The sequence below is a fragment of the Xiphophorus hellerii genome, chromosome 18, assembly GCF_003331165.1.
Source record: "Xiphophorus hellerii strain 12219 chromosome 18, Xiphophorus_hellerii-4.1, whole genome shotgun sequence".
NCBI classification, from domain to species: Eukaryota; Metazoa; Chordata; class Actinopteri; order Cyprinodontiformes; family Poeciliidae; genus Xiphophorus; species Xiphophorus hellerii.
In genome coordinates this window covers 1,482,313-1,495,580 of record NC_045689.1, presented here as the reverse complement: position 1 = coordinate 1,495,580, position 13,268 = coordinate 1,482,313, and the positions used below count along the sequence as shown (strand labels likewise).

The 13,268-nt window shown below is 36.3% G+C and overlaps 1 protein-coding gene across 4 annotated transcripts in view; it reads left to right on the top strand.

Moving 5' to 3' along the window:
• LOC116707563 (fibroblast growth factor 12) overlaps positions 1 to 7,499 on the top strand; it is a 41,144-nt gene extending 33,645 nt beyond the window's left edge. For all 4 annotated transcript variants that reach the window (XM_032544960.1, XM_032544959.1, XM_032544961.1 and 1 more), the window contains exons 4-5: positions 2,032 to 2,230; positions 5,663 to 7,499. In XM_032544960.1, coding sequence (XP_032400851.1) covers positions 2,032 to 2,230; positions 5,663 to 5,814 — 351 coding nt within the window. In that variant the 3' untranslated portion in view covers positions 5,815 to 7,499. The remainder of the gene's footprint in view (positions 1 to 2,031; positions 2,231 to 5,662) is intronic.
• The last annotated feature ends 5,769 nt before the right edge of the window (positions 7,500 to 13,268 follow it).

Below are 13,268 nucleotides of genomic sequence, written 5' to 3'. Positions count from 1 at the left end.
ATTCATAATTGTTACAGTTTGAAAGTAAATACTTATGAAGCTAAATATTTTGTTAGCCAACTTGCTAAATATTTAACATCTTATATAAATATTTTTGCTAAACATTGAGTTAGTTGAGATTAATATAGAGCCTGAAATTGAATTTTTAGCTAGCTAGATAAATATTTAGATTCAAATTAAATATTGAATTATTTAGCAAAATTTTAAGCTAAATATTCAGATGTCTAACTAAAGACTTACACTGCATCTAAATCTTTAGCTAAACATTTAACATCTAAATATATATATATATATATATATATATATATATATATATATATATATATATATATATATATATATATATTCAGGTAGATATATATGCAACTAATTAATTAGCTAGCTAGCACACTACTTTGTGTTGGTCTGTCACATAAAGTACTAATAAAATACATGGAATGAGACAAAATGTGGAAGGGAAGTGTTCTGCTCTGATTGGCTCAACTGCTCACCACCTGTTATATCCTGAGGCCTCACACACACTTACACACACAAAAATTTGTGTTTCTACCCATATTTGGACTTTGTATTAATTTCCAATCATTTTAATAACTGCATTTATGCCAATCCCAAACAATTAACCTAATCCTGTAAATCAGTCTGTATTTCGATTTGGTCCTTTTAAGACCCAGTGGCCTTCATGGCGACATAAACAAGTACACACACACACACACACCTGTTCTATGTGTGGAGGTTAAACTTGCTCAGCAGACTCACGTTTGGTTTCAGGTCACCATCAGATATTTGCAGAATGAGGTCAGCGTTGCTGCCCTGCCCACTCCATGGGAGACAGACACAGATAAACTCTGCGCTAGACAAACAAATATTTAAAGTTAAGGTTTTACTTCAGGTACTAATCGTAGCATTTTAAAATAGTCTGTGTTTGTGGTTGCAGTTCAGCTTTAGAGGTATGTTGATCAAACTCTGACATACCGAGTACTACAGTATCGGAACGTGACACCAGGACTCATGTTAACCAGTAACTCTGTTACTAAAAATCCTCAAAACAAATTATCTGCTTCAAGGCTTTGTTAAATTCACGGTAAGAAATGCTGTTAAACTATTCAGTGCACTGTAATGAATAGGTATTTGTCTTGCACCACAACAATGCTCTTGCTAACATTTCTGCTATTGATGCATTCAAGCTACTTGCTATTGTTAGCTATGAAGGGAAACATAGGGTTAGTGTAGCGTACCAACTCTACAGCACCCAGAAAATAACAGAAGCAGTCAAAAGTGTGAGAGCGTTTGTGTTAATCTGTTATGTTACAGAGGTTTATTTTGGCTAATGTCTGATCACAGTAGCTACAATGATGTTAGCTAACAGTGGGAGCTGTGTCAAATAAAGAAAAAATAACTATTATCATATATTATATTTGAATCTGATCATTTGTAAACTTAAAGAACAAATATTTGAAACTGAAAAACAATTTTGAAACAAAAAATTCCAAACTACTTTTGAAATTCGCTGGGTATTTTTCTTTTCAGATTTTGTTTTTCAGTTTCAAAATTCTGGCCCTGTTTGGCTTGGCTGTAGAATCATAACTTACAGTATTGAGCCAAATTGGGACCATAAAGTTAGTTCAAAAATTTGTTTTCTAAACTAAAAAAAATTGAAGAAACTTTTGAAACTGATCTGAAATTGAAAGGAACAATCTTTAATCTGAAAAATAGATTTGAACTTTCAGTTTCAAACATTATTTATGGGAAGAAAAATAAACTTTCTGGATCCTATTTAGTTCAATGTACTGAGCGTGAATATTTTAAGTTTATAATAATTAGTTGGATTTCGTATAATTTAACCACTTTGTTACACATGAGAGTTAAAACTGAAATGGAGGTTTGACTTGCTAATTAAATTAATAATTTACATAAATGTTCTTTTTTGTATCTTAATATATTTGTATTTGTCAGACCCAAACCCAGCAATGTTTGGATAACTTTTTGTTTAGTAGTTAAAATAAAAACAATTTTTTTGTGTGTCTCTGTCAGGATATTTTCACACCAGAGTGTAAATTTAAGGAGTCTGTGTTTGAGAACTACTACGTCATCTACTCGTCCACCCTGTACCGGCAGCACGAGTCGGGCCGGGCCTGGTTCCTGGGTCTGAACAAGGACGGCATCATTATGAAGGGGAACCGAGTGAAGAAGACTAAACCCTGCTCACATTTCGTTCCCAGACCCATTGAAGGTGAGCAGACGTTTTCCTTTCTGAAGAAGTTTAGTCACCTTCCTTTCAGTCTTCTAGGATTCCCAGGTTACTGGTAAGCTTTAGCAACAGCTTCATTTGGTGTTAAGTTTAGTCCTGTCAGAGCCGAATTAGATGTTTTTAAATTCCAGCAAAGTGGGCGGAGTCAAGATATACTGATGAGCACTGATCAGTGTCCAGATCAGCGCAGAGGGGGTGTGGTCAGGACAAGGGAAGCACTGCTGCCAACTTGACGACTTTGCTGCTATATTAAGCAATTTTTCAAACCCATCTAGTAACTTTTTCATCAAAAAAGTGACAAGCGACAAATTTAGCAACACTCACCACCAGGGGGCGCTTGTCTGAGTGAGATGTTTTCACACCTGAATGCAGCACTGTGTGATGTAAAAGTGGTTAACCAGTACACAAATTCAACTGCAGTAGCCACTGTTCAACCCAAAGAGGGCAGCACTAAGGTTATTATTGGCAAAATAATGCAGCAGTAGACAAATTTATATGAAATGTCAAAACAGAAACAAAGATAGAACCTCAAATAGAACCTATTTAAACAGTTTAACAGCAAAAAACTAACAAAAGAATTTGGGGTTAAGTGAAACCCTTCACTCACACATTTATTGGATAGTACACTGCCTGGCCAAAAAAAAAGTCGCCACCTGGATTTAACTAAGCAAATAGGTACAAGCCTCCTATTGGATAAGTGCTGCATAGGCGATTATCTTTCAGCTGGCAACAAGTTATTTAACCCCAGCTGATGCAATGAGTAACTCCTCATTTCTTAAACAACCATGGCAAAAGACACATCCTGTGGTCGTGGAAAAGACGTTAGTCTGTTTAAGAAGGGTCAAATCATTGGCATGCATCAAGCAGAGAAAACATCTAAGGAGATTGCAGAAACTACTAGAATTGGGTTAAGAACTGTCCAACGCATCATTAAAAACTGGAAGGATGGTGGGGAACCATCGTCTTCCAGGAAGAAATGTGGTCGGAAAAAAATCCTGAATGATCGTGATCGGCGATTACTTAAACGTTTGGTCAAATCAAATGGAAGAAAAACAACAGCAGAACTCAGGAGTATGTTTAATTGTGAACGCAAAAGCATTTCCACACGCACAATGCGAAGGGAACTCAAGGGGTTGGGATTGAACATCTGTGTAGCCGTAAGAAAACCTCTAATCAGTAAGGCTAACCAGAAAAAAAGGCTTCAGTTTGCTAGGGAGCATAAAGATTGGACTCTGGAGGAATGGAAGAGGGTCATGTGGTCTGATGAGTCCAGATTTACCCTGTTCCAGAGTGATGGGCGCATCAGGGTAAGAAGAGAGGCAGGTGAAGTGATGCACCCATCATGCCTAGTGCCTACTGTACAAGCCTGTGGGCAGTGCTATGATCTGGGGTTGCTGCAGTTGGTCAGGTCTAGGTTCAGCAACATTGTGTGCCCAAAAAATGAGGTCAGCTGACTACCTGAATATACTGAATGACCAGGTTATTCCATCAATGGATTTTGTCTTCCCAAATGGAACGGGCATATTCCAAGATGACAATGCCAGGATTCATCGGGCTCACATTGTGAAAGAGTGGTTCAGGGAGCATGAGACATCTTTTTCACACATGGATTGGCCACCACAGAGTCCAGACCTTAACCCCATTGAGAATCTTTGGGATGTGCTGGAGAAGGCTTTGCGCAGTGGTCAGACTCTCCCATCATCAATACAAGATCTTGGTGAAAGATTAATGCAACACTGGATGGAAATAAATCTTGTGACACTGCAGAAGCTTATTGAAACAATGCCACAGCGAATGCGGGCTGTAATCAAAGCTAAAGGCGGTCCAACAAAATATTAGAGAGTGTGACCATTTTTTGGTGGCGACTTTTTTTTTGGCCAGGCAGTGTATCTGTTTTCTAAGTAGGAGAAAATCAATTTTCAGTTTAAAATTCAGATTTCTTCATTTTTAGAAGGTGGAGACATTAACCTTTCCTATAAAGACACTGAAGAAGAATGTCAACATACCTTCATCATTACTGTGAGCAAATCCTATTTGAGAATGTGTTTTATGAAGCTTTTCAGTCTTTATTTCCTGTTTTGAGTCTGGTTCTGTGTGAAAGCTGCTAAAGTTCAGATTGAGCTCAGGGTTTAGTCAGATGAGCTACAGGAGCTTCTTTGAGGTCAAGGTGAATCTCTAATGACGCAGCTGGAGCTTCAATAGGAAACATGAGGCTCCGTCTCTGCTTTCAGCTGTTCGTTGCTATCACCTTCTTCATCCCTGTCCTCACCCTGCAGCTCTGCTGCATCACCGTTTCCCTCACCTGCAACCTCAGTTCAGGCTGAAGAACCTTCTGCTAGTGGTTTTATTGTTTTCCTTCAGATTAAGCAGCTCTATCTCATTCCAGCAGGTCATAAGCAACTGGACTGAGTTCTGGGATTTAACTGGATCAGCATCAGGAACAGTTGGTTCCACACTGGTCCGATCATTTTATTGGCTGGTTTCTGCACCTGATAAAAGTTTGGTTTTCATAGCTTTTTGACCAATTTACTTTTCAGATGGAAAAGATACAATTCCTGTATGAAGTCTGAAGGAATGTTAATTTTACAATTTTCCCAAGCTCATTGATATGAAAAAAGAAAACTTGTTTTCAGACATTATTCATACAATATAGTTCAATTCAGTTTATTTGTGCAGCGCAAATTCACAACAGATGTCAAGGCATACAAAAACAATCTCTTTTCACATAGATTTTTATTTTAGTAGCATTTTTTAATATCATTGCCACAGTCTAGATCAGTGGTGTCCAAACATTTTTCCCTGGAGAACAGACAAATGTAAACTACTAGCTTTCCACAAAATTAATTCCATTTAGGACTCCTGAAAAGGAAGCACTTAAAAAAACTCTAATAAGTTAATGATATTTTGGTGTCTGAAAAAAGAGCTGTTTCAAAAATCTCAGAAATTTAACATTACATAGCAACCCTAGCGAAGCCCCTTCTGTTACCTAGCAACCCCATTGAAGCCCAGCCTGTTATCCAAGCTGAGCTGCAGCATGCCTGGTCCCACTGTATGTACTGTTCAATGGCTGCTAGAAAAGACAAGAGTTTTGTTGTTGCAGCCATTTTATGTGCAAGTATAAACGTAGATTTTGGGGGCGTGGCCAGCAGAAGCTTATTTGGATTTAAAGTGACAGAACCCTAAAACAGCTCATTCTGAAAGGAGCATACTGAAATCTCATCTAAGACTGATTTATTCTAAAAATTTAATGAAAGTGATTTGTATAGGCCTGTATAGATCTCTCCTAACTTGTTAAGGTAAATGTTTTTCTCTAGAAGTGTTAAGAAAATCTAGAGATCTGAGTGAAATTTGAATAGAAAAGCACCAGGAAGTGACTGCTGGGATTGACATGTTGTTTTCTTGTCTCCTCTGCAGTTTGCATGTACAAGGAGCCGTCTCTGCATGAGCTGGAGGAGAAGCTGCTGAAGTCATCGCGGAGCCCGACACTGAACAGCGGCCGCGCCAGGAGCCTGGACCGACCACAGCGGCGGTCCGCCAACTCCTCCACAGAGCGGGAGGCGTCATAGCCTGCAGCGCCCCCACAGGAGGAGGAGGAAGAGGATGAGAACTCCCATTTTAACAATCCCTGTGTTCAGCAACTACAACCACACCGACCAACCGCCAAGACAACGATGACGAAGAAAACAATGTAAAAAGAAGATTTTAAAAATCCGGGGAAATTCTTCTTGCTTGTGATGAAATATTTTAACGAGCAAGGGCATGGGGGAGGGGCTTGCTTGGAAATGAAAAAAAAAATCAGGACGTTGATTGAGATTTACATTTTATGCAAAAAGTCCTGCTGAAATAGTGCCAGGAGGCTAGCACACCTACTCCTCATCAACACATTGTAATCATCATCATTTCTGTCACAATGATGACGAAATATCTGTGGAGTCGGGCAAGCGCTCCGAACTCTGAAGCTTTAAGCCATGTAGAAACTTCACTTCTCTTTATTTTCTAATGAATGCTAAAACCTTCGCACTTCCCACACGCTGTGCTTCTTCTTCTTCTTCTTCTTCTCCGTGTTTTCTGTCGAATCAGACGGAGGAGGTTCTGTTTCAGGTGCCACAATTTGTTTAGTTTCTTTGTTTGAAAGGTCAGGGACTTGTTCTGGGTTTAGTCACAGACACTGCCGATTCAAAGGTCTGGTGAGGTAATGGTACACAGGAACTTCTTGGGTTGTCTGGACTGGACAATTTTCTCTAAACAGAGTCAGGAGAGGGCCATATTTTGCTGTCAAGATCTTCGTATTTGTTCACTACAAACTACACAAAGTCCACTTTTCTGCATGTTTCAGATTGTTCAGCACTGTTAGAGTGATTTTTATGCTCCCATCCTGTACCGCTTAGAGTCTCTTTCTAGGAAAACCATCTTCAAACACTTCAAAGTGTGGAGCTTTAACCTTTGAAACAACAACTTTAGTTTCCTTCTCGAAAGCAAAAAAGAAAGACAACAAAGCCAGGTGCTCTTGATGAAATTCATTTGAAGAAAAAAAAACATGCTAACAGATGTTAGTATGAACCAAAATTAACAACTTTCCCCTATTTTACCTTGTCTTGATAAATAATGTGGTTAAATATTCTGTCAAACATTACTAAAATCACCATACAAGAAAACAGGTAAAACCATTTGTTAACATTTCTGTGTTTAAGTTTTTACCTGAGTGGAAATGCATTTTGTTGGTAGGGGGCACTTCCTGCATGTCAGTTGAAGTTAAAGGCAAAAAACTTAGTATGGAAACAAAGTTTTACCACAAACCTGAACCCTGAATTTGACGTCCAACTCACTGGGAAGAAGGTTCGGTTTGTGAGGACATCAGGGCCTGATAAAGCTGGTGACCAGACTGGGTCCTCATGGGGACATAAAAACAAGAACACACACAACCAAACCTTTAGCTTTTCTGTCATCCTTGTTACATGAAATTCATTTCCAGCTAAATGCTTGTCTAAATATAACCCAAAAACCTGGACTTTAATACCATTGAGGTTATTGAGAATGTTGATGTTTAAGCCAGAAAAGCTCCCAATGAGGCAACAAAAATAAGTACACATACAGGTCTCTCTATAAACTACATGAAGTAATGCAAAAATAACTCTATGTACAAGACACATTTTTTCATTTCTCTGTCTGTGGAGAAGTAATTACATTTTTCAAAATAAAAGAAGTGTATGTAAAGCTAGCTAAGGTCAATAAATGAAATACATTTTATTGAGCTTTGTTTAGATTACTTTAAGAATACCAGTCGACTATTTGCTGCTTCTTTGGCCAGAAAGCGAACACTTCCCAAACTCAGAAATAAAATGCAAAAATGTTGGCATGCTTTGAAATGATGGTTTTCATAGGAATTATGCTTTGTGGAGAAAGTGCTGATGCTGGGAGTGAAAGGTCAGGAGTGGGAGGAGTCTAAGTGTTCACACACATGTCCGAAGTACTGACACATTGTAGGAAGAGATTATTGCATGATGTATTTCCTAAGAGCACAGCGGCGCCCCCGCAGCCGGGGGAATTTAAATGATTTATTAACTCACTAACAGCAGAGTTGTGTAACGGAAAACAGGCTCCACCCACCCTGTCACCTCAAATATATGAAATACAATCAGAGTGCTATAATACGCTGAGCTCTTATTGGTCTGATTTTAAAGTAAAATATAATCCATAGGGTAAGGAAGGAAATTATTGACCAATTACATCTGTAAAGGAGGGAAGAGGGCATTATTTTCTGATCCAACCAAAGGCAACCAGGTGATTTCAGGTTAAGCTGATAATCCATAACTCCTGGTGGAATGTGTCATTTTTTGTTGTTTTAATTTAAATTAAAAAAAGATGAGAAATATCCAATATTGAAAGCTGGCAAAAAAAGAAAATTTGTTTTATTAATTGATATCATTTTATTCAAAACATTTTGTAAGGATTAAATCTCTCTATTTTATTTTAATGTTAATATTTTCATTTTATATTGTTATACCAGTTTGGCCTAATATATTTCAAATTAAAATTTATTAATTTTTATTTTTCCTCAAATATTAATTGTTTTTAAGTTTCTTAGGATCTTAGCAATCTGTTTTTGACTCAGCAAAAGGTCATTTTTAATTTAATGTCTTTAGATGAAAACTAGAAGCATCTTAATGCTATGTTGGTTTTTCTTGTTGCTTTCACAGCAGCAGATGGTTGAGTGTTTCTAACAAACTGCTAATGTTATGGTGTGTTAAAGAAACCTGGGATTTCTAAGCATCAGTCTGTTAGGTTAATTAGTTTCTCTAAATTGCTCTTAAGTATGCGTGCGTATGGCAGGCAGTTTTAGCATAAAATTTGTTTTGTCTAAATAACCTTACTTTCAAGACTAAAAATGTGTTTTAATTTGAAATAATACATTTTGACTATACTGACTGATAATTTAAGATTTATGCATTTACATTCTGACTAGTAAGAGCATGAACTTTTTGAAATCTACAAGGAATTTCCTATTATTCTCTGCCAAACAACGCACTTAAAAATGGCTTTAAAGAGTAAAAGTACTGCTGTAACCCATTCTCAAGGTGAAAATGGAGTATTTTCAAAAAATATTTCATAACATTTTTCTTTGAAATTTTAAAATTCTATGTAGATCTGGGACGTTTTGACTAGACAGAATAATTATTCAGGATATAGTCAGAAGGTTAATGCAAGATATATGAAATAGAAAAGTAAACTAGATTAAAAATGTGCCAGATATTTAAAATTTATTTGGAAAAGTATTAAGTATTAAATTACAGTTCTAGTTATCGCTAAGTTAGTTTTGCCGAGTTATTATTTGCTTTCAAGATATCTGCAATGTAATATATTTCAAATTAAAATGTATTCATTAGTAGAAGATTATATGTCACCTATCCAAAAATACTTTTAAGATAACTTAATTTAGAATTATAGCCAGAACAGAAGGTGAAATTTTTCAAATTTGTGATTAGTTATTTAATATGTCTGTCAGTAATCAATCTTGAATTGAAGCATCCAGTCAACTTTATGCTAAATCTGATGTCATTTAGTCATAATTCAATTAGAGAGATCTTAATTTACTAATATGTGAATAATCTATATAAATAAACCAATTTCAGACATCTAGAATAAGTGTGGTGAAGCTGATTTTATGTTAAAACAGCCTGCCGTAGTTGTGTTCATGGTTGACCTGTGGGTCCCTGCGGTGTAAATAGGTTCAGAAAATGGATGAATGCATTTATAGATGTTTTTATATGACTCAGTTTTTTTGGAGAGATTTATTAATGTAGTTTAAATAGAAAATGTATTGAAAAAAACCTAAAAGTTTTTTTTTTCCCGGGTTTCTTTCCCCACCGTGCTGTGTTCAGGCGTCGTCCGGGCGTCGGCTGATGGGAGGCGGTGGCAGCAGATTCAACACTGCCTTTCTTCTGCGAACAGCACTGCCCTGAAACTGAAGCTACTTTACTGCAACGCCATCTGAATTTCATAAATCTGAATCAGGAAAATCGCTGACAGATCGGAGAAACGTTTACATTTTAACATCCAATAACCTCCATATTTGTTTAATTGTTGTGATGTTCAAGCAGCACTGCCCCCTGCTGTTGTTTTCTCCCTTTAACTCCTGACACCAACCGGGTTTCCTGAAAACAGGTTCAGATAGAAAAGCAGACATAGATAGAAAAAAACTGGGAGTAATCTTTTAATTTTCTGAGTTTTTTTCCTGTTTACGTCTTTACGATCTGCTGACCTGCAACCCGACAAACTTCAGATGTTTGGTTTTTCAGCATTTTTAGGAAGCTTGCTTCCTCCCATCAGCCGAATCCGGGACAATAAATCTGTTTGCTGTTTGGATGTTCTGTTTGACCCCTGACCCTTATGATCACAGTTTGCGGGGTCAGGAATCCTCTGTCTGATTGGCTTCCTGAATCAAATTAAAAACAGACGGACTGATGGAGGGAAATGAATGAACCAATCACAACCCACCATTCTGCCTCTGAGACAGTCTTCCACTTTGGGATTTTAATTGGACCGCGAGGATTGTAGAGACTGCTGACTTTTCCCAGAGCGCCTGGGAAATTTTAGCGTCTTTTTCTGCCACATCAGCTGCTTCAGACCAAACAGAAACATGTCTTAAGTCGCTTTCTGCTCTGAAGCATCCGTGCCTTCAGGTGACCGCAAAACATCACGGCTCAGACTTTAATGTATGAAAGGCCAACAAGACATTATTATGGATGAACAATTTTTAAAAATTTTTATTAATTTGTTGTTCTGAGCTCATGTGTATAAGCTGGGGGAAAAAATCTGAAAGAAAAATTGCGCTTCAGTTTTATTGCTTAAAATCAATTGTAAAAAATTCTAATTAATTACATTCATGAAAGCATAAATCTTTGTCGTATGTTTAGTTTTTCACATTTATGATTAACTTTTCATCTAGGTTTCTAATTTTATTAATTTCTTCTTCCAGGTTCATAAATCCAAAAAAGAAAATCAGAAAGGAAAATTATTTTTCCCTTAACAATAATTGTAAATAATCAAATTAATAACATACACAAGAACATACATCTCTGTTATAAATGTTTTGCTTTTCTTATTAATGATTAACTTTTCTTTTAAGTGTAAAAACTTTTGCACTTTTTTTTTGTTTAATCCCGCTGGTATTTTTGGTTTTTAATTTTAGTCTTTATTATAAAATTTTACATAAATTGTTGTATTGTCAGAAAACACAAATCACCTCAAAGTGAATGCTTATTATTCCAATGGTTATCCTGTCACCTGAAGGCACCCCCCGGCAGAGCAGAGACTCAGTGCAGTGAAAGTCTGTAATCCCCTAAGCTGTTCGGTTCTGAAACTGTAGGGGGCGCTGGAATCAGCGCCAGGAATCAGTGATGAAATGTGGGAATCCGTTTGAGAACGTTTTTTTGTGTTTGCTGATGTTTGCACCATCATATAAACGCATCATGTATTAGAAAAACTCATCGCAATTACGCAGCAGGATGAAAAATAAAAATGACAATAAATGAAAAATAAAAAAAGGAACGACAGAAGAATTTCAGTGTCTGTGTTGTTTTTGTTTTTTTTATTTACAGTCCAGTGGGTTGAAACGTTGATCCTGTCTGCAGCTGGTTATTGTCGCCTCCGGGTGGCAGAAACATGGAACTTCAATTTGAACAGAAAAAAGTTTTTAGGTATGAAAGTGCTTTGAAGTAACATTTTAAATATAAAAAGTGTATTTAAAATTATTTTAAAAATATGTTAAACAAACACAAAGTTAATACACAGGGCGCATTAACATTTTTACATTATTTTAGTTTAAAACACAATTACTCTGATTCATAATCCTGATGTTATCACTTTGCATTCATTTTTTAATTAATTAATTACTAGTAATAGTAATAACTAATAATAAAAATAATTAATAATGGTAACTGATTTAAATAACTGCTGCTGACGATGTTCTAATGTGTTAAACACAGCAGTGGTGAATGGAAGCAGTTAAAAGTCTCACTTTACTTGTGAAGGTTTAACAGAATTTAGCCGTCAAAATGTTACTTTAAAGACACATCTATCATCTTGCCCAGAGGAACGTAAAAGTGTTCACTGTGCCACTTATGTGATGTTTTACATTTTTCACAATGATTCTTTCAGAAAAGAAAATCATGTTTTGTTGATTAAATGAATCAGTTTCTTTAATTTCCCTTCCATTCACAACAAATAATCAGGTGTGCAAAGAGGACCATCAGATCTAACCTTCCCTCCAACCAGGTCAAGGGTCACGAAAAAGGCAGCTAACATCTCTGCAGATCACACACATGCTGGACATTAACTGATTAGACAGACCCAGGCTGTTTCTTTGACACAGTGAACATAGAGTAGTCAGTTACTCTGCTGTGAAACAAAATTAGCATTTGCAACATTACAAGGTCCTTTTTTTAATTCTTTATTTTAAAATTAGGTTTTACATGTACATTCTGTTCCTCTTATGTTTTACTTTATTTCCTCTGTTGTGAGCGTGTTAAAACAAGATAACACATAAACACAAAGATGTTCTTTCTTTCAACAAAATGAACAAATATATTTTTACTTTTTGGATATGATTAAACTGGAAAAGTTTTTTTTTATCATTGTTTGTCTTTTTTTTGTTGTTGTTGCTTTTATGTTTGACGGTTTGAGTTGTGAGTTAAAAGCTCGTCGAGTTTCAGCTGGAAAAGCACTCAGCCAGTTTCCACTTCGCAGAACGCTTTGTTAAGTGTTCTGGTGTCCTAAAGGCCGAGCGGCTTCATCCATGTTTGATGAGGAAAGACAGAAAAACACGAGTCTGTTGCAGCTGAACGAGTCTGAAGGATTCAGACTCGCTACTGTTAAAAAATAACAGCAGTAATTTGTCCTGAGGTTCCTAAACGTTTCCAGGCCATGGCCTCCTGTAGACTGAGCTACAAAATATGTAAAGAATTTTATTTTATTTTATTTTATGAATTTGACCAGCAGCCAATCAGAAAATGAGCACCAGGAAAATAGTTTTAAATCATTTATTTTATTTTAGATTCTATATTTTTAAAAATTATTGAATATCAGAAAACAAAAATTGTGATGAAAATGTTATTATTAAAAAGTTTGTGGGATTAAATTTTTTTTATTTTTGCTTTTTTTCTAATTTTTTCTCCAGCTTCCTGATTCCCCCACAACGACCCCTGGTGGTCCTTCAATGGGCCGCGGCCCCCACTTTGGAAAACCCTGATTTTGCCTGTCATTGGAGAAAAAAATGGGTTTAATTTTTCAAAGTCATATTTTCACCATGTTCATTCATTCATTCATAAATATCACAGTTTCAAAGTAAATGCTTAGTTTGTTGAATGGGATCAACTCACTCTGGGTTTGAATGATTAAAAATTATAAAACTGAAATTTACCATAAAATTAAAGCTGTTTATTTCTGACATTTTCCTGATTGTTTATGATTTTTCTCAAACCAGAAAACCTTCACAGTGTTTGTTGATTCAATAGAAACCAAA